This window comes from Indicator indicator, chromosome 15 (genome assembly GCF_027791375.1).
Source record: "Indicator indicator isolate 239-I01 chromosome 15, UM_Iind_1.1, whole genome shotgun sequence".
NCBI lineage: Eukaryota > Metazoa > Chordata > Aves > Piciformes > Indicatoridae > Indicator > Indicator indicator.
Genome location: NC_072024.1, coordinates 18084654 through 18112395, shown reverse-complemented (window position 1 = coordinate 18112395; position 27742 = coordinate 18084654). Strand labels below are relative to the sequence as shown.

At 41.9% G+C, this 27742-nt stretch overlaps 1 protein-coding gene across 2 annotated transcripts in view; it reads left to right on the top strand.

The window, feature by feature from the left end:
• The window catches only part of PFKFB4 (6-phosphofructo-2-kinase/fructose-2,6-biphosphatase 4), a 56069-nt gene extending 30135 nt beyond the window's left edge, over window positions 1-25934 (top strand). For both annotated transcript variants that reach the window (XM_054387427.1, XM_054387426.1), the window contains exons 4-14: window positions 2259-2325; window positions 3484-3558; window positions 4411-4467; window positions 4803-4924; window positions 7161-7368; window positions 7939-8085; window positions 8675-8779; window positions 10473-10602; window positions 10975-11037; window positions 14295-14359; window positions 23138-25934. In XM_054387427.1, coding sequence (XP_054243402.1) covers window positions 2259-2325; window positions 3484-3558; window positions 4411-4467; window positions 4803-4924; window positions 7161-7368; window positions 7939-8085; window positions 8675-8779; window positions 10473-10602; window positions 10975-11037; window positions 14295-14359; window positions 23138-23197 — 1099 coding nt within the window. In that variant the 3' untranslated portion in view covers window positions 23198-25934. The remainder of the gene's footprint in view (window positions 1-2258; window positions 2326-3483; window positions 3559-4410; window positions 4468-4802; window positions 4925-7160; window positions 7369-7938; window positions 8086-8674; window positions 8780-10472; window positions 10603-10974; window positions 11038-14294; window positions 14360-23137) is intronic.
• Window positions 25935-27742: the final 1808 nt, after the last annotated feature.

The following is a 27742-nucleotide window of genomic DNA, read 5'->3' as shown; positions in this document are numbered from 1 at the left end:
TGATTTATTTAGGCTGCTTAACATTTGCTCTATTTGCTTCATCTCAAGCATCAAAAATGCAGAGAAGGTAAACGTGTGATTCTTTTTCACCTTTCAGCATGATGTGACTGCTGTTATTCTTGCAGATATTCCTGGATATTGTCACTCAAGGCAGTTTTAACAAACAGTTATTACTATTATTGCCTTTTTTTTTTTTTTTGGTAAGGTATCAGCTCATAGATGTGAATTTTTCTGCTATTTCCTAAAATGGTTTAGAGCTTTTGTGTGGATCATAAATTAAAAAAAAAAAAGAAGAAACCACTGAGTGCTTTCCATTTTGATTTGTGTACTGGAATTCTTCATCTGGAATACTTTGAATGTATTTGTCATTATCCATTCAAAAGAGCAGAAATGAGACACTACTATTCTGTCATTGAAATTGGCTTTTTGGCCACCATGCAGGTGCTTCATGTAGTCACTCAGTGCACTGTCTCAAAAATGGTCATGTTTTGGTAATGCTATGCAAAGCAAGGTAAGCACCTTGCTTTTACACATATGTGTGAACATCTGTGCCCAAATGAAGCACTTGAGTCTCCATTCTTGTCTGGAAAGTGGCTGTGCTTTGATGTAGAGGAAAGACCTTGATAAGAAAAGGTAGATGAAGAGAAGGTCAGAGCAAGAGGGGACTGCCTCTTTTGTGAGATCTCTTGTAAAGAAGGTCAATGAATCTTGGTTTTCTTCACTGTTCATTGTTGTCTTTAGTGTATTTAAGGAAACATTTAAGAATGTACAGTATGAATGAAATGAGACCAGAAGATTTAGAGGAACAGAAATGCACATTTTTGAGGCTATTTAAAATGTGGTGTATTTTGTTCTTAAGTGCTTCAGCTCGAGCATCAAAAATGTCTGGGCTTCACTTTGAGGCTTTCCCACTGCTTGCCCATTCTCTCTTCCCTTTCCCCTTCAGTAACAATTGCTAATGTCCAGGGAGGAAAACCTGTGTAAGAATCCTTTAGGACTAAGGAGTAACTATGAGGTGCATTATTCTTGCAAGCCTTTGCCTTTGGCTTAGAGGTCCAGCCCAACCTTTTAACATGTCTCTGTGTCACCTATTAGACTAAATGGTGGGTAATAGAACATGAAATGGGCTACGGGAGCTAATCTGCCTTGTTAGCAATGACTAAGAGGGTTTATATTTATTTAGTGAAGACTTGACTGTTGATTCACAATTTCTGGCACCTATTAGCCATGTTAATGTGGAAATACTGTCAGGATTGGAAAGCCTTCATTTTTTTAAGATAAAGTTGTGTGTGCAGAATATGGTAAATGTAAGAGGACAGTTACACATTTCAGTCTGGAAGTCAAAGCAGAAAAGTAATGCATAGAAGGACTGTTGAAATGGACAGGTTTTTATGTTTTATGCAAAAAAGACTGCACTTGATGGAATTAAGTAAGTCTTTGTTCTACTAATGAGTAAATCATGTACAATGGTAATGTTGCCCTCCAGTATTACTTATGTGTCAGAAATCATAATAGACTTTGAAGATGATACTAATACTGGGGAAATAGGAAAGTTACAAATTAATTCATTCTTGTGCAGATTTAACACAAATGTAAAGTGTTTGGGGACATCTGGTTTTTTCGGTGTTCGTGTCCTCAGGGGTCTCCAGTGCCAACTACGCTGAGCTGGTGACTACAGTGGGATGTTATTTTTCACATCTCTCCCTAATATTTGAGCTAAGTTTTTCTTGCTCTGTGTTTTAACAGATTTCTTTTGACAAGCAGTTTTTACACAATACTTCAAACCAGAAGTGGATCACTGAAAAAAGTTGTCTATTCATTTTTCACTGAGGGCCACAAAATAAAAGCCTGAAGTCAATTTTGTTCCCTTCTTTAAGAATCAGATTAAGCAGCAAATATCTAAGAATAGGTAACTGGGAAAAGAATGCAATTGCAGGAATGATTCAGCAATGTTAGATCAGTGAAAGTTTACCTTGGTCAGCACTTGATAGGTGTTCCGTGGTGATGCATAGTTGTATCAATTGCACAGAGAAGCACTGGACTTGCCTTTTTTTAGGCAGATGGCCATGATCATGTTTCCTTGGTAGAACTTGGTTGACCTCTGTTAGTTTTTCCCATGTGTTCCTGCATGGCTAATTTAAAAACAGGCATTTTGAGAAAGATCATCTAACATTTGCAGGGTGCTGTGATTGGTGTGCAAGTGCACTAATAAAATGGCTTGAACTAGCATTTGAGTTTTACTCTCTTTCGTTTTTAAGACAGTGTGCCTTAGCAGCGCTGAATGATGTCCGACAGTACCTCAGTGAAGAAAATGGGCACGTGGCTGTAAGTTTCTTGTTGAAGACATGTTCTTGAGGTGCTTCCCTACAAAACAGTGCTTGTCTGATGGATAATATGCAGCCCAAGTAATTCCAGTGCCTTTCACTGTATCGGATTTTTTTTATCTTTGAGAGTTGCAGGTTGCATCTGCCTTGATGCTGCAGTGAAAGGAGGACTTAAGTTCAGGGTGGTGATACCATATTGAGGAACCACCTTTGTAATTTGAGGGGTTAACTGAAGAGTAGGTAGTGCTAAGAAGAACACCCCTGTTCTCTCCACATTATATAATGCACTGTTAAACACATCTGTTTTGTCTGCACATGCGTTTCTGTTTGTCTTGTTTCAAGTGAAAGGTAAAGACTTACTGAACATTACTGAGTGTTGCTTGGCAGTTGTTTTACTGACATGACAAATCTCTGAAGAAAGCAGGAAAAACTCAAGCAAATTGCTGCATAACTGAGTATTTAATAATGGGATGCAACACATCAGCTCTTCAACTATTGATGTTGTGTATTCATAATAATTTGCATTAACATTGTTTTCCTTAAGACTGCTAACAAAACTCTGGTGGTTTCATTAACTAACCAGTGAAGAGCATTAGTTGTAAGTTCTGCTGGGGACATGAAGTAAACTTTATACTTTAGCAAATGTCATACTTTGAACTCCGTGTTCAGAGATAAATGTAAGTACTTAGAAATAACAGCTATATATATCTTGTAATTGGCAGGATTTACAAGTCTTCAGGTCTTCTAAAGTTTTACAGTGGCCTTTTGAATGACATACTGGTTGCAGCATGTTTCCTGTGTAGAATAACTCCACTAAAGTCATATGTCTTAGAATTTAGTGCTTATATGGGCCAGGAGAAAGATTCTGTCTTTTATTACATGTTAAGCTGAAATTCTGATCTGTTTCTTTCAAATAGTGTTCTGAGAGTAGCGCTTTCAAAATATATTTTTATTATTATTATTTAGAAAATGATGTGTGTAAAGTGGCAATGTCTGTTAGGTATGTTGAGATAGCAAGGTAGATGGAAGGGGAAGTGTTTTCATTGCTTCCCTTCACGTTGAGCAACTTTGACCCCTTATTTTTGTTGTTGCTAACAGTACTTTGCACAGGCTACTGTGCTTGTTTAATTCCTCTGTCTCTCCCCATTATCATTCATAGGTCTTTGATGCTACAAACACAACTCGAGAACGCAGAGAAACTATTTACAAATTTGGGGAAGAAAATGGATATAAGGTGAGTCAAAAGCAAAGGAGTTATGAGCTAACACCTAGACATGTAAGGCAGTGATAGTTTTGCCCCTATCTGTAGTCTGAGTTCAGTGCACCAGCGTAAGTCACGTCCTCCCTAGGTGTTTAGTTGGTAGTGCATTTTGTGTTCTCAAGCACTGTTTGTGATTAAAAGTCACCCAATCCTCATTTTTCTCATCTTTAAAGTTTGTACTGTTTGGAGCTTATCTCTTTTATGCTCTGGCTTCAGGTCTGTCATCCTGAACCCAGAGTTCTGAATGCACTGTCAGCAAGAACTATTTAAAATATGGTTCTTGGTGCAGTTTGGATTTGTGCTGCCAAAGCACGTAGGGAATTCTGTCTTAGTTCTGTACAAACAAAAAAACTTTCTGTGGCTTTCTGCCTTCTGTTTAGGATTGTTTTGCATTTAGCTGTTCTCCAGTAATCTTTTACTTGCTCTAAACTTGCATCTTCCTAAATGTGTGAGACAGCAAACCACAAACCTCTTTTGAAGTGAGGCTGCTCTGTTAGTTGAAGGCCTTCTGAATTACTATTTCAGAAACAGTAGTTACTGTTTGTGTGCCTGAATTGGTATCCTCTCATTAATTTCTTCCTCTTCCATTCTGTATTTTTCTTGTGGCAATATTTTTCCACTTACAAGCATTGTTGGGTTAAAGAATATAGAGCATGATGCCACCAATTCCTGATGAGAGGGTCTGGAGAAAGCTGAGTAAATGGAATGAAGTTTAACTCATGGCTCCATTAAAAAGGGGAAATGGGCTACATGCTAGTCTTCAGAGGCATTTTAATGTGTTCTCCTTCTTCTTTCTGTACATGTAACTTCCCACTTGGACTGAAGACTTTTTTTGTGGAATCAGTATGTGTAGATCCAGAGGTCATTGCTGCAAACATCGTGGTGAGTATAGGAAAGTTTGCTTTAACTGCTTTAAGGCAAGAGGTTTAAAGCAGCTCATTATTTTTAGAAGTACATTGTAAGAGCTTCCAACAGCAAAAAAAAAAAAACAAAACAAAACAAAATCTAGCTCACTTTAATGGAACATTTCTGATTCATGTGTATCCCAGCTCAGAAGTTGAATTTTATGGAGAATAGCTCTTTTTAGTGTGCATGTATTTTAATTAACTTCCAGAAAATAAGTTTTTATGTTGTGTTCTTCCCCTTCCTGTTTCTTTAAACTTCCATTAAAATGGGAAAGAAACTTAGGTGCTACTGTTGTGTGTTTATTTAAACAGCAAGTGAAGCTGGGTAGTCCTGACTATGTTGATTGTAGTAACGATGAAGCAACAGAAGATTTCATGAAAAGAATAGAGTGCTACAAGAACTCCTACGAGACATTAGATGAAAATTTTGACAAGTAAGTGAAGAGATATTGCTGTGATCTCAACAGGGTTATTTTAAAATGTTCCATTAGGGAACAGAGCATCCTCATTGGGGGTTAGTGTTTTCTAGTCTTATTTTTTTGATGGCTTGAGCTCTCTTTCCTTTGGCAAATCAGAGTTGACTCTGGGATGTAGCCTGGAAACTTGCTTGAGGAAAAATGACTGAAGAGTCTACTCTGGGACGATGTTCTTTTTTATTTTCCCACTTGGAGAATGGTATGATTCTTCTGGGTTAGAACCAGGATTTAGAAATTATTCTGGACTTGCTGTAGTGGTTGATCATTACTTGTTTTTTGAGTATGTTAAGACATCCTGTGTGATGTGTAAGCATAACTTCGCTTGTTGATGTGGCTAAGATTAATTTTCACAGTATCACAGTATATCAGAGGTTGGAAGGGATTTGAAGAGATCATCAGGTTGAACTCCCCTGCCAGAGCAGGATCACTTAGGATAGTCTGCACAGGAACGCATCCAGGTGGGTTTTGAAAGTCTCCGGAGAAGGAGAATCCACAACCCCCCTGGGCAGCCTGTTCCAGTGCTCTGTCACCCTCACTGTAAAGAAGTTTCTCCTCATGTTCAGGTGAAATCTTCTATGTTCTAGTTTGAACCTGTTGTTCGTTGTCTTATTAGTGTGCACCACCAAAAAGAGCCTGGCCCCCTCCATTTGACACCCACCCCTCACATATTTATTGACATTGATCAGATCCCCTTTGTCTTCTCTTCTCCAGACTAAATAGCCCCAGGGACCTGAGTCTCTCTTCATAGGGGAGATGCTCAAGTCCCCTAATCATCCTCGTGGCTCTCCCTTGGATTCTCTCCAGCAGGTCTCTGTCCCACTTGAACTGGGGAGCCCAAAACTGGACACAGTATTCCAAATGTGGTCTCACCAGGGCAGAGTAGAGAGGTCGAAGAACTTCCCTAGACCTTCTGGACACAACTTTCTTGATACATCTTAGGATCATTTTGAATGCACCAGTCTTAAAAACGTGACTTCTAAAGTATTTTTGTGTGCTGGCAAATTATCCTGGAGGTGCGGGGCTGTGAGAAACTTTCTTAGCTAGACAATTTGCCCAAAGCATTCATCTGTTTTTCATTCACTTTCAGCACTTGCATGTAAGGTGGGGGTGAAGCATGTGAGGAGGAACCCTGTTTCTCATGCTGTCTGCCAGTGTTTCAGTATGGGCTTTTGAGCTGTCCTCATTCCAAGTGCTCCTGATTTGTCTCAGAACCAGTGCTACAGAGAAGAGTTTTAATGTAATTGAGTGTAAGCAGTGTGAAGCTGGTTCAATCAGATCAGTTCATGCATGTAATTTCTGTGATGGACCTAATGGTTGTGCTGGGTGAAATAGTAATGATTAACTCCAAAGGACACTATCAGAGATGAGGTGATGTTGTTTGGTTCTCATCACCTCCATTTGGTGTTGTTATAACCCTTCTTGTTTTATTGTGATGTGATGTCTCAAGTGCTAGAGAACAGGAGTGGTTATTTTCATCTTATTGGACTTCTTTAACCTCCTTTAAAACTGGATGCTACTCTGAAATGAGTGCTCAGATGAGAAAGGATAAGCAGTGAAAATTGAAATTATAACCTCTCTGATGCTGAGGGAAGGTAGTGGTGGGCAAATTACAGTTCTGTTAGTAAGTAAATGAGAGAGTGGTTGAAGAAGTCGTCTTGCTTCATGCTTCATGCTAGTCCCGAGTCCATCTGATGCTGTGGTTTGTCTGGAAGGGTTAACTGAGAGGGTAAGAAGTGATCTTTTGGCCTCAGGGTGTAATCAGACAGGTATTTGCTGTGGGGGAGGTGTTTGTAACCTGCAGAAATACCTCTGGTATCATAAAATACCTGGATATCTTACTGAAGCTGCCACAGCTGAATGACTCCACTGAATCCTTCTTTCAGTGGGAGGGCTGTATTTTTCCAAGAATAGGATTTGGATTTGAGAGACAAAGTGCAAGTAAAAGAAACAGAAAAAGTGATGTGAACAGATTAGATGTAAAAGGAATAGAGTTCATCCTGTACCTTCAGAGAATCGCTTTATTTCTTGGGACTTCTGCATATTTCATGGGTAATTAAGGGTTTGTTTACTCTTTTGGTTTGTTGCCCTTTTGTTTTAAAATGAGAGAGAGGGTGTGAAGATTATGGGACATGCTAATAGAAACCAAGTGGAATGTTACATTGTTGGGGTTTTTTTGTTTGTTTGCTCCTGGAAGGGATCTTTCTTATATTAAAATTATGGATGTTGGAAGGAGTTACCTTGTGAACAGAGTCATGGATCACATTCAGAGCCGGATTGTCTACTACCTCATGAATATCCACGTGACTCCTCGGTCAATCTACCTCTGCCGACATGGAGAAAGCGAACTCAATCTGAAAGGGAGAATAGGAGGAGATCCTGGACTGTCTGTCAGGGGGAAAGAAGTACGTACCTGCTCTAGGGGTGTGGCTGGGACCTGGGTGTGTCTGTGCACGTGTGCAGCCTGTACTGCGTAATTACAGCTTTCTTCCTCTGCTCCCTTTTCTCTTAACGCGTTTAAGAAGGATTTTTTTTTTACTAGCGTATGTGAGTAGTGGAAACTGGATGCACACACTGTGTGCTGATTTGGTACCTGCTCTTTTAACTGTCTGTCAGTGTGTTGGTGATTAAAATTCTTTTTTAATCCTACGGCACAAAGCAGTTATCAAGAGGACGTTATTTTGTGAACTGTGTTTTTGCAAAATCTTGACATGTTGGATAAGTGGGAAGGTTAAAGCTGGAAGGAAAATTCCTGGAGGTAAAGATAGGAACTGCAGAGAACTCTTATATTCCTTGCAGTCCTTTCCTTCCTTCTGTCCCTCTTGACTTAAGGGAATGTGTTGTATTTCTTAGCAAAATCTTTGACAGAGAAGTTAAAATGAATTTAGAGAGGCTAGAGCCTGTGTGTCCTGCACTGAACACTTTGTATTACCTCTGAGCCCTCATCCAGCATCTCATGTTTGCTTTTTTTTCAGTTTGCCAAAACCTTGGCACAATTTATTAATGAGCAAAATATCAAAGATCTGAAAGTTTGGACCAGCCAGATGAAAAGGACGATTCAGACTGCAGAAGCCTTGGGAGTGCCTTATGAGCAGTGGAAAGTTTTGAATGAGATAGATGCAGTAAGTTCTTCTTTTCCCAATGTCTGATAAGTTGCTTTGCTTGCTGAGGATGAAGGAAGTAATTAATTTTGTAATGATACAACTTTTATGGAACGTAAGTGATTTAAGCTGATTCTAGAGGCTGGGAAATGGTCATTAATTCCTGCTAACAAGGCTAAATTTTGCCACAGTTACTTTAGTCTGTCTTTGCCAGTAAAACATTCCACTGTAGAAACCACATTCTTGGATAGTGGTGACTGGAAAGAAATTTTTGGTAGGTGGGAGTGGCTGGTAGGTATTTTGATAAGTGTGCATTTTCCAACTGCACATGTGAGATACATAAGCAGGTGCAATAGGTAAAATGTCATTTTACTCAGTTACCTTGCTTGGCTGTATATGTGACTTCACTTACCTAGGGATTTAATGCCTCTTCTTAACCACATCCAAATCCAACTGTGTCCTGTTCATCATGCATAACAATTTTGTCTTTCAGTGTCAAAGTAACAAAATGCAGTTGTTAAAGGTTATTTATATATGGTTTTATTTAATAGTGATACCTATTTTTGGCACTTGCAGGAACGTGGTTTTTAATGGTTTTTATCACCTCTAGGGAGTGTGTGAAGAAATGACATATGAAGAAATACAGGAAAATTATCCACTTGAATTTGCACTAAGAGATCAGGACAAATACAGATACAGATACCCTAAAGGAGAGGTACGCTGTTTTTTCTGTCTTAAGATGAAGCCTTGTCTTCTTGAATACAGGCATGCTGGCTTTGGGAAAGAAAATATTAATTTAAAAATGGATTAAAACGTTGTTCCTTTCTCCAGGGGAAGGCACATAGAGTATTGCCAAGTATTGAGCCCAGATGACTTAGTTTTGATTTTGGGCTTGAAAAATAAATAATAGATTTGGAGAAGCAATTGAGGGCTTTCATCTTGTGGGCAGCCTTTCCATGCTGGTCTTGCAGTGATAAAGCAGGAAGGATAATTGCAAGGCTCCAAACTGTTGTATATGCAAGCATGGTGCCAGGATTGCCTTTTTCTGTAGTTTTTGATCTATTTCGTTTTGGTTTTCATGCTATAGATGATGCCTGTTTTGCATGCAGTTCTGGCTGAAATGTTAGGGAACTCTGCAGCCACATTGATCTTTCACTTGAATAAACTCCTTGCCTCTGGGAAAACAACTTGATGACAGCTTTTCCAAAGCAAACCCGTTACAGCACAGCAATTACCAGATGGTCACAGGGCTTGGCTCTGGGTGCTGAAGGCTGAGGATTGAGGGCAGCAGGGTGGAGGAGTAATTGGGCCATCTGCTCTCTGCTGTTTGTGTCAGGAGGAAGCGGAGCTCTGAGGTCCTCTTTCCTCAGCAGTCAAGAGTAATCACTGTGGGAAGAGCAGCTTGTAATAAGAGCACTGTTCTGGGCGTGCGCCCCGTCCTGCTAATGAGGCAGTCGTGAAACTGCCCAGTTCTGCTAATTCATTTTGAACAAGGAGTGGTTGTTTTTCAGACTGATGCCATCCTCTAGGATGGTGACAAACATTTCTAACTCCCTCATTGCCTTGGGGTGGTTAGTTGAGCTCAGTAGTTCGTAAGAGACAGTTTCTCTAACAGTTATGGTTTTGCCCAGCCTTGCTGGAGGCCACTGGGTTTCTCTTGCCAAGGTCTGAACCAGTCGTGCCATGACCCAATGGGGCAGCCTCCATGCCTGCCCCATGCCTCCCCAGTGTGGAGGCTTCCTGCCATGGTCATTCCCCGGCTGTGTCCTGGTGATGTGCTGTGTTCTTTGTGTGTGCAATGTGTGGCACATTCTGTCCTCACTGTGCACGTGGAAATGCACTTCAGCAGGCGTATGTGGTAGTTCTGCTCTTGACCTCAGCAGCAGCTTCACTGTGTCCACGTGGTGCAGAACAGTTTGCTTTGTGACTTTGGGTGGCATAGTGGCTGCCATAACTAGGCCATAGTTTGTTCTCAAAGAGCAGCCTGAAAAATCAGGCTTTGTGAACTCTTTACGCTGACTGCAGGCTGGGCTTCCACATTTTTGCTTAGAACAGAGATGTATTTGAAGATGAGGTATGGAAAATAATGTGCAAGACTTAACCTGTCCATTTTTCAGATGCTGTAAATCAAATTCTAGAGATTTTGTGGAACTCCTTGATCGTTAGTGACTAATTTAATAAAGCTTTCCTATGAGGGAGGTTTGTTTTGTTCTATGAATGCTTGTTGATAGTCTGGAAGACCTGAACTGTGTTCTTATTAAGGAAAACTGTAGCTACAATATCTATCTGTGCACTGTTATAATATTTAGAAAGTGACTAATTTGAAAGTAAGATCCACTGTGTATACATAATGCTGTTCAAAGAGTTTCCTCTTTCTGATGTGCTGTGTATTTCTCCTCCCCACCCAGTCCTATGAAGATCTTGTTCAGAGACTGGAGCCAGTAATTATGGAACTTGAAAGGCAGGAAAATGTGCTTGTCATATGTCACCAAGCTGTCATGCGATGTTTGCTCGCATATTTTCTGGACAAGCCTGCAGGTAAGTTGTCCTTGATACTTCACAAATGGCCTGGTTTTTGAAGGTTCACTGATTAAGGTTCCAAACAGTAAATTCTGACAGTTTCCTTTATTATCAGAGGGTGGTTGTGCTAGGCAAGTACACAAGTATTTTTTTTGTATTTGACCCAGGCATGAAACTTTGTGGCTGGTATTTACTGATCTACTCCACACCTGAAATACTGTGATGTTTGGGGTTTGCTCTGTTTGAATAGCATTCCTGTTGCATGCTAGGGAAGAAAGCAGATAAGCTGTCAGCTATAAAGACATTTAAGTGGTTGACCTGTAACAAAATAGAAAAGTTGATGTCCTTGTAATCTGTTTTTCATATAAAATTTGTTGTTTGACTTCTCAGAACAACTGCCTTACCTGAAGTGCCCGCTGCATACTGTCTTAAAGCTAACCCCGGTGGCTTATGGTAGGTGGTATTAAGTATCTATAATGTGTGTCTAACTATGCTCTCTGTGTCATCAGTACAGCTTGTGAAACATGTAAATTAAAGCACATTTTTAATTTACTTTGTTTTAAAATAGAATGGGACAGTTAGGTTTGATTATTGCATGTATTCCTGTACAGCTTTGTCAGAATCCCTGAATCCTTTGGCTTTGTGTTATACCAGAAAACACATCTACATTAGCAAAGCCCTGAACTTACCACTGGCTGTAATTGCTAGTGGACAGAGTTGTTTTTTCTTTGTTTTTTTTTTTTTTTTTTGTACTCGCTTCATACACTGTTACACTTATTCTTCTGGCAAACCCATTTACACAGGTCTGGCACAGTGAGGTCTCAGTCTTTGTTGCTGTGAGTGTATTGCCTTTTAGAAGACAGGCAAATCTACACTTCGTGTAGGTTTATCATCTTACAAAGGGTGTTTCCCTTACCCTTAAATAACTTTGTTCTTCTGAAGTATTTTTTTCATGGACCTTTATACTGCCACATGAACTGAGTTTGTTGTTGTTGGCATTCGTTTGTCAGCAGCTACTGGCAGTGCTTAGCTTGGGGGCTGTAACTGAGATTCCCTGCTGGCTTCTGGACTGTGTGCTGTGGCTTGCAGCTTGGGGGGTACCTGGGTTTGGGGCTGCTTGTTAGCTAAGTTTTGTGTGTTCCAACCTCGGCTTAACACGTGCCTGATGTTAATTTTGTTTAAATGATGGCTTAATTATCTCTTCTGTAATCACACTTCAGAAGATCATTTCTAGACAAAGAGAAGAACTATCTGCACAGCTTACCAGGAAATGGATTGTCAAAAAGCGTTGCTTGAGTTATTAATTGGAAATGCAAAGCTGCCTTTGGTTAACAACTTTGAAAAACAGCAGTCTAGGCTTGTGCTCTATTTTTTGTTAAGTTTCAAATAATTTTGAGACGAAGTAGCTGGCTGTTGCACTGGGAAATGTGTCTGAAGAGATTTTTGGCACCTAATGGCACCGTCCTAGAGCAAGTATCAACTGTCTGTGCTTTGGTGACATCTGCCGTTCCTAGCCTTGAATGGCAGGCTGGAGTTTGAAAGTGGAGACTTGGAACAGTTAAAACTCCATTGGTTTCTTGGTTGATTTTTTTTTTTTTTTGTTTGTTTCTGTTTCTCATTTGTTTGTTTTGTTGTGGGTTTTTTGTTGTTGGTTTTTTTGGTAATTTTTATGAAAGTGATTTCTTTTGAATCCCTCGTCCCAGCCTGTTCCCACAGAATTTTTTTGTTGTTTTTTTGGGGTTGGTTTTTATTGGTTGGGAGCATATTGGGGAGGTTGGGTTTGGGTTTTGGTAATTTGTTTTTTTCTTAGCAGGTAGTTGGGTAACTCTTCATAAATTTTAAGGTGATCTGGATGTTTGCAGTGTTTACTTGCACTAAATGAGGAAGGACAAGTAGTAGTATAAAATACTGTCCTTACCCTTTCCAGTATTTTCCTTGGTGAAAGATTTGCCATTGTTGGTTTTTAAAGTGTTTTATAGGTATGTCTGATCTGCACATTTCAGTCAATCTGCTTTTTAGAGTTTGACACAAAGCATGCAGGCTATAGAAGCTTTTCATAAGCAACAATCTCTAGGATAATTTCAAGTTGTTCTGTCAGTTGGCTGCAGTGAGGCAGGATGCAGAATCAAACAGTGTGTTTAATACCTTCCAGCTAATCCTGTTCCTGGAGAACACCTCCCGTAGGGGTTTGCTCTTCCTGGCGTTTGAAGCTGGGATCATTCCCACCCTACAGATCTGAGCTTTAGCAGGGGAACATCTGTAACAGCCTGACAGCTGGAACAGGATAAACTAACCTCTTAGCCAACAATCGGCATAGTGGTGGTCTGTGTGGGAGAATCTGCTGCATGCTGTAGGTATGAACTTGCACCTTGGCAATTGCACATGAGCTGGGGATATGCACACTGTAATTACTGTGGAGTAACTCCTGGCCCTTGAGTTTATATTTAGAGCTTTCCATACAATCACTTTTCCAGGGCTTAAACTCAGCTGGCAGTAGGGACTGAGAGGTCTCTGTGGAAGTATTTGCTGTGTAACCAGTCATTAGTGATGGCCAGCATCAGGAATCAGAGCTTGGCTTTGCTTGGTCCCAAGGATTGCAACTGATTTGTGAACAGAAAGATGATGACCAGGGTACTCTTCCCATGGGAGATGTACCCTTTCTCCCCTTAAAATCTGTTTTCTGCCTGTTTCTCTTGAATGCTGGCTCTCATGCAGTGTTTGCTCACGGGGTTCATGACGAATGGGGTTTCTCAGGGAAGGCAAACATTTGCCTTACTAATTTACGTGGTGAGTTTGTTAGCGAGGTCTTTTCCTTTGTTTTTGTAGTTTGGTTGGTTTGGGTTATTTTGAAGTGCAGTGGCTTTCTAAGAAAATACTGAATTTGCCTTTGTGTCATGTAATAATTCTGTGGAGTGTTACAACTTAAGAAATAAGTGAGCAGAAAAATCTGAAAACCTTGTTGTGACAGATGATAAACTCTGTGGTATGTCAGAGGAATTTGACTATTAATTAATGTTTTTAGGGTAGTGGTAGCATATAAAAGCCATGTTCATGTGCTAGCAATCAGATATTGCTGAAAATTATGTGGCCATAGTGTCTTGAGTGGTTATAATTCTATAAGTCAGTTTATGCTGTTTGATTAATAGCAATTAGCAATAGCATTAATAGAAAATAGTTACTCTGGTTAATTTTTCTTGCTTCTCTAAAGTTCTCTGGTTTGGGGTGAAAAGAAATTCCTTTTCAGAAGTCAGTTTTAAAGTTCCATTTATCTGGGGTTAAAACTTTTGCACGCAAAGGAATGGGAATTGCTAACAGCACACAATGTAGTTTTTGGTAATCGTTGTCGTGTCTCCATAAATGAGGATCATTTACCTTCTGCAAGTCTAGGATGTTTAAAACCAAGAAACTGAAAAAAAAAAAACAAAACAGATATTTATGTCTGAATGTTGTGATTCATGTTTGAAAAATGAGAGTTTGTTTTGAAGACAATGAAGATAATGTAAGAATAGGAGATGGATTGTCAGACTGAGAATAATGTTCATCCTGGTGGACTAGATCCACTTCAATAGCTTTAGCTATTCAGAATTTGGGAAGTTCTAGTATACATCAGAAGGGTGGCTAACCTTCACTCACTCAAAATTAGATTGCATCTTTGCTGTAACTTCATTTTTAAAGCACACCAATTCTAACAATCTGTTTTCTATCAACAGGATGTAAAGTAGAATCTATATTTCTGAATGTTGAAGCTGTAAACACACACAGAGATAAACCTGAGGTAAGAACATTTTTTCAAGTCAGAGACCTTGACATAATGGACTGAGTTGGTTTCCACTGTCCATGTGGTTGGAAATTGTTTGATAACTTAGCTGAGCCTATTTAATTTTACAGATCAAGCTTTCCTACTGGTCTTCTGCTGTGGGGGGCGGAAATCCTTTTTGTTGAGCAAATTTATCCTACGTATGAGCTCTAGCTTAGAGTAGTTTATCTTCAGAAGATGGATTGGAACTTAAAGATACTGTGTGAAACTAAAATCTGTATAAAGTTCTGCCAGGCCTAGGCATCCATCAGAGGTAGGGTGTAGCTAAAAAAGGATGTTGTTATGAATGTCATGCTTATTTTGGAGAGAATAAGTCATAAAATCATCAGCTTTTCATCACTTGATCATTGCTGTATGACAAAGAGGAGGAATTGATGATGTCACCTATGTTTTAAGGCAAAACTGGAAAGGAAGACTAGATCTGGGGATACAGCAGCAGAACAACTGGGGAAAGGAAATGCAGTGTGTTTGTAAAATATAAGTGGAGATAAGCTGTCAGACCGTCGCAGCTCCCTACTCTCCCTGTGCCAGGCACACAGTTCTGTGTGCTCCAAAGTGAGCTGAGGTTGATTCTGCTGCTCACACAAAGCTCTTTGCTGCTTTATGGAAGTTATAGAAAATGTGTCATAATCGAAAAATTCTGGTTCCCTTGCATTCCTCATGACACTAGCTAGGTATGGCACTCATTCCCTGTTGGGGTTATGAGCTGTGCCTACTGTGAATTCAAAGTCAGTTTGCTAACGTGAGAAATAAGGGCTGTTGGTGGTGTCTTTCAGAATGATGGTTTATGGTGAAAAGGAATATAGTGGTCTGATGTCTCTATTCAGTCTCTGTCAGTAATGCATATGACAAAAAATGCCTGCCTTACATGAGGGTACACATTTGTGGCAGATGAACAGAACTCACGCTGGTGAGGTCTGCAGAGGAGCTTTTTTTAAACTGACTTGGGCATTCTGGAAGTACTGACTTTTGGTCCTTGGTAGCCAGGCCATTTTCTAACACATAACTCTAGTATAGATTTCCCCCTTCTTCCCCTTTCTCATTTGTCAATCTGCTTTACCACTTTTGCACCTTAGTTTGGTTTAAGTTTAGGAAATCCATTCTGATTTCACAGTGCCTGAAAGGTGTTGGAGAAGCATGGTGGAAAATAAAGGAAGATGTCATTGGGTGGGTGTTGCATTATCCATGTTAAATAATGTCTATAATTGAACAAGTTTAGTTCAGGTGATGAAATACTGGTGTTGAATTTACAGCTTGCTGAAGGGTCTTGGGAATTGTGGTTGGAAACACCACTTCTCTAGCTGAAGTTGTTTATTTTGAGGGGAAAGCTCTGCCTGAATCAGCAAGTGACTCTTAACGTGTCCTGCTAGCAATATGGCCATGCTGATGTTGGTGTGGGGTAGCTGTATTTCAGGTGCATGTAGAGGATCATGCAGATAGTTGCATAGCACTGGACACAGATAGAAAGCTCTTCAGTTTGAACAGAAATAAAGTAAATGAATTAAAAAAAAAAAAAAGAAAAAGAGAAGAGGCATTTTGATTAAAACCCCTCAAACACTCTTCCCTCTCTGCTGCCAAAGAAGCTCAGACCAGTGAAGTATGGGTGATGATACACTGTACATTTAGTAGGGCTGAATGAAGAACTAAGATGATTGTGTCTGCTTTTAAACACTGCTGCTCAGAGGACTATGAACATTTCAAAAGCTTTCATTCACATCACCTACAAAAATGTTAATTACTTCTGTAAAATTAAGTTTTCAAATAGCCTATTGAAGTCCAAGTGTTTAATTTAATACAGCATTGGAGATAACAATGTTGTTTAACAATGAAGCTGTTTGATGAAGGATTACCCAGTGTGCTGTTCTGTGCCCCCACAAGTAATTTGCAGTGTTTCAGAACAGTGCACTCCTTTTTGGTTTCAGCTGAAGGCATCTATTTTCACGTTGCAGAAAGGCAGGCAAAGCACTAGAGCATTTGTTTTATCCAATGTGTGAACTTCATTGTCCGATGATGATTTGGCTGAAGTGGATTGAAGCCATGTGTTTGTCAGCATTGCAGTGCCTCGAGTTCCTGACCTTTTCAAATGAAGGAGTCTAGAGTTTTTTTACTTGAAAATACTTCAGGGGAAGTACTTCAGCTGTTGCTTGGGTCCCTCTTTGGGCCAGGAAACAAGCACTGGGGTAAAATACCTACTTTGCACCTCTGTCTTAGTGAAAGATAGGGAGTTGCTTGTAGCAAGAAACCCTGATCTTCCTTTTGATTTTTGTAGGGGAGGGGGGAGAGGCAGATAGTAGTGAAAGGTGAGCTTGCTTACCACGGTGTAAAACAAGTAAGACTCCTGAAGCCCATCAGCACAAAGTTTGAAGAGCTGGCAATAAATTGGCCTGAAATGGGCCAAATCTTAGAACTTGTAAGAAGCGTCAGTATAGTTCATCGTGGTCTGTTTTCTTCTGGAAGGGAGAACACTGATTGCATGGTCTGTGGTGCTTGGATGTGATGGAGCCATGGCAGGTGGAATTCCTGAGCCTGGTTGCACATGGCTGTGCTCAGAGCTGCACTGCTAGCTGTGAGTGTTTGTGGTGCTGGTGTTCTGCTGTCGTTTGGCTTTGAATAGTTCACTGCATTGAATGCTATTTTCTTCCTACAGCCTCTGCCAGTTAAGGTGAGATCTAGCTGGTGTGATCAGTCTCAAATGGTTAAGGTGCCTGGCAATGCATCTTTCTGTATTGTCAGGGGCAGTACATTGTCTGCAACACAAAAGCCAAAGTATTGCCTTGGCAAAGAGCTCCATGGCAGAATTCAGTAAAGCACTGAACAACATGGGTTAATGAATAGACAGGTATATAACCTGTGCCTGTGGTATACATGTGCTGAAGCACACGTGTGAGTGGATTCCTGCTTGGGCCTGTGAAAGACTTCCTCTTAAACATGAATGACCTGAGCTTTTGTTAACACTAGTAGCATGGGATCAGCCATTACTGCAAATAAGTTTTCCTTCTGTCCAGTTCAGGGCCACCACCCAGCTGTCAGACTGCTGCATTCTTGGGGTGTGGAGGGTTAAACAAGTCTCAGCTTTCAAAGAAATGCAGCTGTGTACTTGTGGAGGAATCTGGTTGGGGTTTTTGTTTCTCTTACTACTGCATGATAAATATTCTCTGTATTTTTATTATTACACAGAATGTAGACATTTCCAGACCTCCTGAGGACACTCTTGTAACAGTCCCTGGATATCAGTGAATCCTGTGTGCCGACCACCTATCGAACTCGGGGGTGCTGTTTTTGTCCTACTACTTCAAAATAAATTGCAAAGCTAATCGTTCCAATCACTTTGAAATAGTAATTAAAAAAAAAGCCCCAAACCAAACAAACCCCAAATCAAATGTTTGTAACAGTGCATGACATGAAGAAAAGGGAAAAAAAAAAAAAAAGAGATCAAATCACAATAAAATGATTGCACTTGATGATAATTTATTGTGGATGAGTGATCGAGCATTGATCGGCTGTCACTGGAATGCTGGTTTTGTAGACTGCTATAATTTAAAGACCCTGCAATGTTAAGTTCTATGGTAACAACCAGCAATCATTTAATGTGAGTTGCAGTGTGTTTATGAAAGCCACAAAAGGCAGCATCCTATGTGAGATAAGAAAAAGCTGAAGAGTGTTTTCTAGGCAGCACTATTATCTATTTCAGCACCCTTGGGGGTGATTGGACTGCTCTGTAGCATGAAATAACCATCCATAGTTACTGTAAAACCTCCATCCTGCTGCCCTAATGCTCTAGATGTGCTGATTAGTGATGTGCTCTCTGGAGAGGATAGCAAGTTTTCACTTAGTTCCAGAACAATTTTTCAAGGTACAGGAGTGTGTGTAAAAACTGTTTTCAATATATGGCTTTTTTAACAGCTGTTCTGCATTAGCAAGGCTTTGGGCTTTGCCTGCTGGCAGAGGGAGTTTAAATTTCCTCTTTTTCTGCTTCTTGCACAGACATGGCTGATCAGTGAGTGTTTACTGCTCTGCTTTGTGTGTTATGTAGGCTGCATTAAGCAGTGTTGACCGCTTCAGAACATGGAAGCAGAGTTAGTCTGATGATTTTGTAGCTGGGTTGTGACTCCAGTAGGCATGGGATCTCAAACCAGAAGGATCTGCACCCTGAACTGAATTACAGAGCTGCACCCTGAACTGAATTACAGCAGAACCTCTTGCAGGGTGAAGAAGACTGCAGCTGGTCTGAGATGTGGTGCCATGCCTGGGCTTCTGCTTCTGGGCTCTTAGGGTGTGCAAAGAGAGGTGGTGGGAAGCGTCTGTGCTGTTGAAGCAGCTTTGTTTATTGTAATGTTGAGACTGGAAAGGCAGAAAATCACCAAGTCCTAGAACTGTCTTCTGAAGGGGGATGGCTTTCAGTCTTGAAAGGAAGCAGGAGTGGCATGTTGTGGAATGCTTTTATCTGCTAGATTTCTCAGGTGGTATGTTTCTCCAAATCCAGGATCTGGGGAAAAAAGGGTTAGATATCTGCACTTCCAAAATTACACTGAAGTTTTCAGAGGTTTATAGAGATTAGGAATGTCTGATACAACCGAATAAGCTCCTGTCTGGAAAGCCTCCTACTCTTCCACTTGCTGTTCAGTTAAACCATTGTCCCAGGGTGGGCTGGGACTGAAGGAGCCTGGATTATTCTCTTCTCTATTGTGACCCTGGCATGGAAGTGTTTCGTCACTTTTCAGTGTTCAGTTGCCCCAGCCTCTTGGCATGTACTTTGCCATGAAAAATGCCACAGAGAAGGAGATGTGAGCCTACTGTACCCATTTGCACACAGTAATTAGTGAGCCTGGTCACTTTTACCTGCTAGCTGGCCTTGGGTACTGAGAAACTGTGCTGCGATGGCTCGCAGTGCTGTCACTCCATGGGCCACAGCTAAGGAAAGGCTGTGTGAATTTAAACTGAAAGCATTTAAGTTTTGGAAGGAGCCAAAATCTGTGCAGGCATCTGCTGTGGAAAAACTGACTTTTACTGGTTGAAAAAGGATGGCTTGGGCTGAGAGGGAAGGAGAAGGGGAAAATGGAAGCGGCAGGAGCTTGGCTGGAGAGGAAAGCCACTCTGGTGGAGGTTGCAAGGGGAGAGGAAGCAGCGGAAGTGCCCTGGACCCTCCAACCTTGCAGACTTGGATTTCCTGGGGCTGCAGCTATGCATTGTTCTCTTTGCTGAGTGTGAGGCTTATTGTGCTGACATGTGCCACAGAGAGAAGTGTCTGTTCAAAAGCAGTTTTGTGCTCTAGGGGGGGTTCTCCTGTTACTACAGGATTGCTTAATAGCCCTCTCTGGCTTATTTTCTAGTAAAAGAAGGGCCTGATGCTGGGCAGGAAGCAGCAGTGACAGTTTGCAGCACAGCTCTCTGAGGAAAAACTAGCTGAGAAGGGCACTGGATTGTGCTGTTTTTTGTCTCTTTATGCCTGTGTTGGTTGTTCAGCTGTGCAGAGCCTTTATGAACTGCACCTGCTTTGGCTGTCTTCATGTCTCCTGTGCCCTTCAGAGCCTACTTCCCTAGAGGAACCTTCCTGCAAAGTCTTCCCATTTTGTTGTGAAGATCTTATGTAGCTGCTGATCAAACTAAAGCTGAAATGGCAGGCTCTGTTCTGTTTGGAAATCCAGGGAGGCTCTGTTTTGTAGGAAACAAACAAAAAAAACCCAAACCACAACAATATAAGGCAGAGCACAGGGGAAGTGTAGTGAGGAAAGGAGGAACAGTGGTATAAGAGTTGGTTTAATGTGTGTGGTTTCAGTCTGTTCAGAGAGGGGTGAGGGATCCTTGTGCAAGGCAGAGTGAGACTGCTCCTGTCCCACAGGGTGAGTGCTGAGCCTTCTTGGGGAGCAGTCTCCAGATATAGTAAGCCCCTTCCTGGGCTGACCAAGGGAGAGCCCATGTGCCTTGGCAGAAATAGTATTAAAAGCAGTATGTGGTGTTTTGATTCCCAAGAGCAGGAATAAACCCATCACACACCTTTTTATAAATGCTGCTTTTAAATGCTGTGTTTCCTGGGTTCTGCAGCCTGCACTGCTGCTGCTGCTGTATGGCAGAGTTGTTCCTAGGAGAGCAGTTCGGTCCAGGCATGCTTTGGTGCTGGACAGTTGCAGGGACACTTTCTGGTCCCAAAAGTAAGGCTAAAAGCTCAGACATCTTTCTAAGCAGCTGCACTATTCTCATGGCATGGCTTTTCTCTCTCAATGCTTGTGGCTATTCTGGAGGCAGCTCCCAGCTGCCATCATCTAATCTAAGGTGATTCCTACAAGTAGAAATCCATTTACTGCTAATGAGACCCTTTCTGAGCCTTAGTGCAGGTCTTGCAATTTCTCTTTGTTTAGAATCCCTAGGGCGTGTTTATTAGGGCTTATCTTGGATAAAGTTTCCTTCCCTTGGTGTGACTATGCAGTGCTTCACTTCTCCAGCCTGTTCTTCTTCACATTTGCTCAAGCTGAAGCACTTCTTGCTTCCAGCTTTGTCTGTTTATCAATATTGCCTCTTGGGTCAGTCTCAGTTACGAAGATGCTGCTTTCATCTGATACCTCTCCTTGACATAAATGAGCTGTGTCTTCCCTGCCTTGCCCACCATGTTTCCTTCCAGTTTCATGTCTTAGCTGTCTAGTTCTTGCTGCTTGTGGGCTAATTTCCAGGACCACTGGATTCCTGCATATTGATGCTCCATTTCATGCTCCATTTATTCTTTGAATCAACAGCAGATGCTCATCTTTAAAGATTTCAGCCAATAGTCTCCACAGGAGTGTCTGTGGAGTCATCTCCATAGTTCCAAGGAATTTCTGACTATGTTGCATCTTGCTAAGAAAAGTACAAACAAATGCAACAAATGCCAGCATGGTTGGCCTTGATCTTAGAGGTCTTTTTCATTTTTTTTTCCTTTGTAATCATGCAGAATGTGACTTATTTTGTAATTTTTTTTTTTAACATACTGACACTTCCAATGTGTTCTTTGCTGCAGAAGAGATACTACCTGTAGAAGCTTCTTTATGAAATAAAATCATAGAATGGCTTAGGTTGGAAGGGACCTTAAAGATCATCCACTCCATCCTCCTTGCCTCAATTAGACTGAGATGCTCAAGGCCTCATCCAACCTGGCCTTAAATATCCCCAGTGAGGAGGCATCCACAGCCTCCTTGGGCAATCTGTTCCTCAACCATCCTCATACCAAAGATCTTCTTCCTGAGATGCAGTCTAAGCGTACTCTCTCTTGACTTCAAACCATTCCCCTTGACCTACCACTAGACACCCCTATGAAAGATCCCTCTCTAGCAGGTGCCCTTCCTGTGTTGGAAGGCAGCTATAAGGTTCTCCCAAAGTCTTCTCCAGGCTGAACAACCCCAGCTCCCTCAGCCTATCCTCATAGCAGTGGTGTTCCAGCCCTTGTATCATCTTTGTGGCCCTCTTCTCGACTTGCTCCAACAGCTCTGTTTCCTTCTTATGATGTGGACACCAGAACTGGATAAGTATTCGATGTGAGGTCTCACAAGAGCAGGGTAAATAGGAATAAAGAGGGTTGTAGCTTTTCTTTCCTTCCAAAAGAGGAGGCAGAGAGTGAGTCAATCAGTGTGCTGGTGGGTGCAGAGATTTCCAGGACTGGGATGTGTGTGCCCAGCAGTATTCATATGTGTGTGTGGTGTGTTTGTGGTGGAGAATAGGGTGAGTTACCGACGGACTTCAAGGAAAGGACTGACACTAAAGTAGGAGAGTGGGTAAGGGCAGAAGTGATGCTGGCACACTTCAACACCCAAATCAAATCTGGTTCCCCTTGTTTATCTCCTGTTTTATCTCCTGTTTTCATAAAAAGTGGCTGGAAGTCATAGAAACTTGGTTTGGGGAGAGGGATGACTTGCTTTTTGAGTCGATACATTTTGTTTGACGGAGTTGTGTGTGTGTGCTGAGAATGTATGCTCAGAGTACCCCTCGCTGTGTGCCAGCAGGGCTGTCCTTTCCCTTGAGTTGGACTGAAGAGACTTTTTTTCAAAGGCAATTCACTAATGTGGTTATAAAACCCCAGAAACATTGTCCGTGTGACATCTGCCAACATGCTTCTGTATCCTCAATCACATTTAAACTTTATGTTGCCAGCTCTTTGGAGAGTTATTCAGAATCCTTCCAGTGACTTATCTACTTACAGAGAGGATCAGAATTTGCTTTCTAGCTGTTGGTGTTCAGGAGTCATTTCCCAGAGCGTGCACCAAACAAGAGATGATCTTCCTTTGGGCTTATCACTTCTTGTGTGGTTTATGACCTTTGTGTGGTTCTGTTGTTTGGGTGGTTTTTTTGGTGTGTGTTTTTTTTTTTTTCCCCCCCACTATATGCAGAAAAGCTAGGAGAGGTAGTAGATTAGAAAAATGTCGTTAGAAATGGTGGCCAAAAGTAAAGAAGGCTGAAAAATCATAACATTGTGACCCGCATGTGATGTACAGAGACTGACAGTCCTACCAGACTTGGTGTAGTGCATGTCTTGGAGATGCTTTTTCCCTGGCAGCAGAGAGGCTGCTTTTATAAGTCTGAGGGACTTGGGCTCTGTGAAGTGTGTGGTGGCCGGGATCTGACAGGCTGGGACCTTTCCTTGTGTTTTACAGAACGTTTTGAGGCTGCAGTCTTGCTCACCTTTTGCCCTGTGTAACAGCAGTGTATTAAGCAAACGGTGGCTGACCACGAGACCCTTCTTTTAATATTTTTTCCCCCCCTTCAAATTTGCAGAATGTAGGCGTGGATCGCTCCAGAGAAGAAGCTTTGAGGACAGTACCTAACCACCTATAGCTCCAGTTCCCAGGGCAGCAGCCCTTCGTCCAGCACGAGAGCATGAAGCAGCAGCTCAGGTCCAGCAGGGTGGCGAAGGCCTCGCTGAGCGCCGAGCTGGAAGGACCACGCCTCGCCTTCACTTTAAGACGTTTCGAATGTGATTCAGCTCCTCTGGAGAACACCTCTAGTCGTGGATAACTCCCAGTGCTGAAAGGTATCAGTAAAAACATTTAAGGGAAGCAGAGTAGAGTTGGTTTTAGGCTTTTTGTATGTAAATTTGTGCAGTTTCAGTGGTTTTTGTTGTTCATCTGATTATGCTGCAAGGTGGTTAATTGCCCGTGTCAGTTGTACTGTCAGATTTTAACTAGATTTTACTTTCTTTTTCTAAGTGTTTTTCTAAGAGTTCCTCTGATTCTTACTGTGAATGATCACCTAGAATTAACGTGGAGGTGATTTTTGATGGCACATTTAACATAGGTGAAATTCTGCATTTTGAGCGTTGAAGGCTTCATCTTACAAAACTACTTATAAGTGAGAAACTTCTCAGCTCTGATAGCTTCTGTGTGGTTTTAAATTGAGTTTTGGTTTGCCTGCCACAACTTACTGTTCTGAAATGGGAGGAGACCTTCCCTTTGGAAAAACTAAAAGCATTAAATCTAGATTCCTGAAAGATTCTGCTATTCTAGTAAGATTTTAACGTTTCCCGGGGGCCAGCTGGATTTTGGAGGGCAGTGGAAGACACAGGAGTAGGTGGGGGCCGTGAGTGTGAGCCTATCTGGCAGCCTGGATACTGAGAGAGAGGCATTCCTTCTCCTGCAGTTACAGGAGGGGATGACCAGTTTTTATGAGACTGCAAGGGAGGAGAAAAGAATTCGGACTGTCAGGGGCTGGAGAAGCTGCTTGTCGTATTAGTGCTGTGATTTTAATTTTTTTTAGGCAACTTTTGGAATGAATTTCAACATAAAAGTGTTTGTTCCTGTTTTATAGCCACAGTATAACCTACAGCAGGAAACAGTACAGAAAGGTTAGGGGGCATTCAACCATGCTGACAGCTCATGCAAGAAAAGCACCAGGTAAATTCTGAAATTGGTTTCTAATGTGGCACACCTGCCTTGGGGTTTTTCTTTGCTGCTTTTTTTATACCTTGGGAAACTCCAGTGCTAAAAATGGGATTTTCTATGTCTGTTGAGGCCACGACCTTCAAACTGTGCTAATTCAATGTGTGTTTTCTATGTGTGCTACCAGACAGCTAAGTGAGCTGCCAGCACTGCTGCTGGCTCCAAGTTCTGAAATGAGGAGAACTGGTTTGTGGTAGTTGGCATGTGTGGTTTTTTTTCTAAGGACTTCACTTCAATTATTAATAACCATGTATGTTGGAGTTGTTTTTTCTTTTTCTCAGTTCCTGTATGAAATACCAGGCCCTCATAACATAATTTTGCAGGCAAGGGCTAGATTGTCTTTTGTTTGTGCAGGATTTATAAAACAATGTGCTGCTGGTGTGATTTTGTTTGTAATAAGCTGATTTCAGCAATATATTCAGCTCTGGAAGTAAGCCATACCGTGTCGCTGGGCTCCGTGTCAGAGGGATGTGCAGGGTACAGAATGACAACAAACACTTGCTTCAAGTGCTGCTGCCCAAAGCTCTCTGTGTGTGTGATCCAGGCAGCTGGCAATGCCCATGGCAGATCTCTGTTAATCCAGCTGTGTCTGTAGCTACTGTGTGAGGAGAGGGGCTGCACAGAGAAGTTAATTTATTGATGCATAGTTACCATGGCCACTTGGGTGGTAGAAGCGTAGCAGTAATCTCAGTTTCCCCTCCTGATTTGATGGGTGCAGTGAGGGACAGCCAGGATGTACTGCAGGCAGCCCTTGCTCCTCTGGACCTCTACCATGCAGCCAGGCCCTATTAAAACCTGCCCTGCTCAGTTTAAAAGCCATTTATCTGCAGTTACAGAGGGCAAACCCCAGGAGGCTGTGTCGGAAGAGCAGGGTTTTGCCAGCACAGTGTGGTATTCAAGCTTGGACCTGGTTGCAGAGATGTGGCAGAAGGAAAGGTTTCCCCTCGTGAGGGCTGAGCTCAGGGGCTGCTTCTCTTCACTGGCACGCACAGCTTGAGGGGTCTCCCCTCTCTCCCTTAGTTTTACCTCTCAGCTTCCAGAGGTGCTGTAAAATTCCTAAGGCTAAATGTTTTATGTATAGTAGGTATTTTTATAGCCTGCTTGAATATACTGTGATGAGTGTTTTACTGAGTTCGGTGTGCAGTAAAAAGAATTGTATAGAAGTGTAAATAAACTGTTCAGCTGATACTTGAAGAGGGAAGGAAAAAAAAAGTTCTGTTCAGCTCTAGGAAGGTACAAAATCTCTGACTGCATCTGGCCCTTTCAAGCTGGTGACAGGAAGCATAGACGATGAATGTAGGTTTGAAGCATGCGGTTGGCTCTCCCCAGGGTGTAACCACCTTTTGGGGAAAGGCTTTGGTAAGAACTGCAGATTCTTGTCACTGTCTACAAGCTGTATCTTGCCCCCTTACTTCTGACAGAACTGCCCTTGAGAAGGCAGGGGGAGCCCCCCTCCTCCTGACCTTGTGTGTTTGCACCCATGTCATGTTACTGCCTCCTGCCGGTTACCACGCTCACTAGCTCAGATGCAGTCTCTCCCGTGGGATTAAACTGTCTTTTCTTACATCATTTGCCTTCATCGTAATCTTTCAGACAAATGTAATCATTTGACCTTTGATCCAAGTAATAAAGATCAAATGCTACAACCTGTGCTGATGTGTATTTCTTTCCCTGCTCACTTACAGCAGTTGAAGTGCCAGGTGAGGGTTCCTGCAGGCTTCTGCAGCTTTTGGAACCATTAGGAGTTGTAGGCTGGTTAAGAAGGAAGTTAATTTACCCTCTTGGTTTCTTTACTCTGACAACTAATTTAAGTAACTCCGGAACTGAGGAAGAAGCTAGAAGAATTGATTAGACACAAGTCAAGATCTGCACACAACAGGAAGAAAAGGTAAAATTTTATTTATTTTACCTGGTGGTTGGTGTTTTAAATTCTGATCCACACTGTCAAACCTACACTGTTGTTGTCTTGCACTGCTGCTGCTGCTTTCCTGAAAGCTGGAAACCAACAGCAAAATGCTGCCCTCTAGCACTGATTGGCATGCAGAGGTTGGGTAGATGGCATTATCCCACTGAAGGGTAAGGACAAAATTAATTACTTTGTGGTGTAGGATTATGTACTCACATTTCAATGTCCTGTTGGTCACTGTACGCTCCTGGATGGTAAAAATTTGTATGTTTTCTGCTAGGTAGGAGAGTGTTTTCTTTGGTTTTAACTTTGTATTTATATTTCTGGGGGAGGTACTTTTTGTTTGTTTTTAGGGCTTTTACGGCTGCTTTCTGGACAGAATTCTTTAATGCTTCCAGCTCATTGTCGTGTGAGTATGGCCCAGATCATGATGCTGGAGTGAGCCTCTGTTGGCTGGCAGCCCTCAGGCATGGCTGTTAGTGGAGGGGGTCCCAGGAGCTGTGTGACCTGAGTAGTTTTCATTGCTGGTTGTTGTAAAGAGCAAATAACGTTGGCAGGGCAGGTCCCTTTCAGGCGCTGCAGGTAACAGAATGCCCGTGGCTGAACAGTGTGGTGCTGCTGAGGATGAGCAGTGAGGAAAGGCATCTCTGCCCCGGTGTCCTGAGTGTGGTCAGACTGTTGGACCATGCACTTGTGGCAGCAGGAGATACTCCAGGTCAGCCAAGTCACTGTTTTGAAGAGCAGGGTCCTTCCCAAGCAGGTTTGGCACTGGTCCATCCAGAGTGAGGCAGGTAAGCTCAGTGAGCAAACATTCCCAACAACCAACAGCTCCTACTCTCTGTGGTTCATTACCACTCGAGTGCTGCTGGCAATCACATTTCTAATGTTCTGGTTAGGTACAAGCATCCACCACTCACCTTTGAAAGCAGAGTAACCAAGAAACAGCAAGGTAGAGATACCTGAGCAGGTTACTGGAAGGGGAAAAAACCCAGGTCTGCTGCTCTCGCAGCAGCTCACAGTGTAGTGTCTGACCTGGTTTGTGTTAGTGCATGTGGTGGGAACTAGGCAAAACCTGGCTGTTTGGAAATGCCAACTGTGACTGTTCCAGCCTCAATCTGCTGTACACTTAGATTACACCCAAGTCTTGTTGGCATTATTTGAGTTATAACAATAAGCTAGAGCTTAAAGAAGCCCTTGTATTTGAGTCTTTATGAGTCTGAGGGGGGATGTGTGACAGTTTTCTCCTGTTCTTTCAGCAGGATTAACAGTCTGTGAAATCACCCAGGGTAGCTACAGGGTGCTCCTGAGAGCTCTGTAACATTAGCTGTTGGACAAACTGATACTCACTCTCAGTAGATTTTTTTTTCCCCCCATGCCAGCTTAGTGGATGAGAAAATTAAATCATTTGCAATACTAGTACAAGGTCTAGAAAGCTTTTGCAAAGCAAGAACCCTTGCTTCCTGCTGTGTTTTATGATCTGATTGCAAGAAGAGTTTTAGAAAGAGCGTTGCAGTAATTACGTTAGTTTATTTCTTGTTA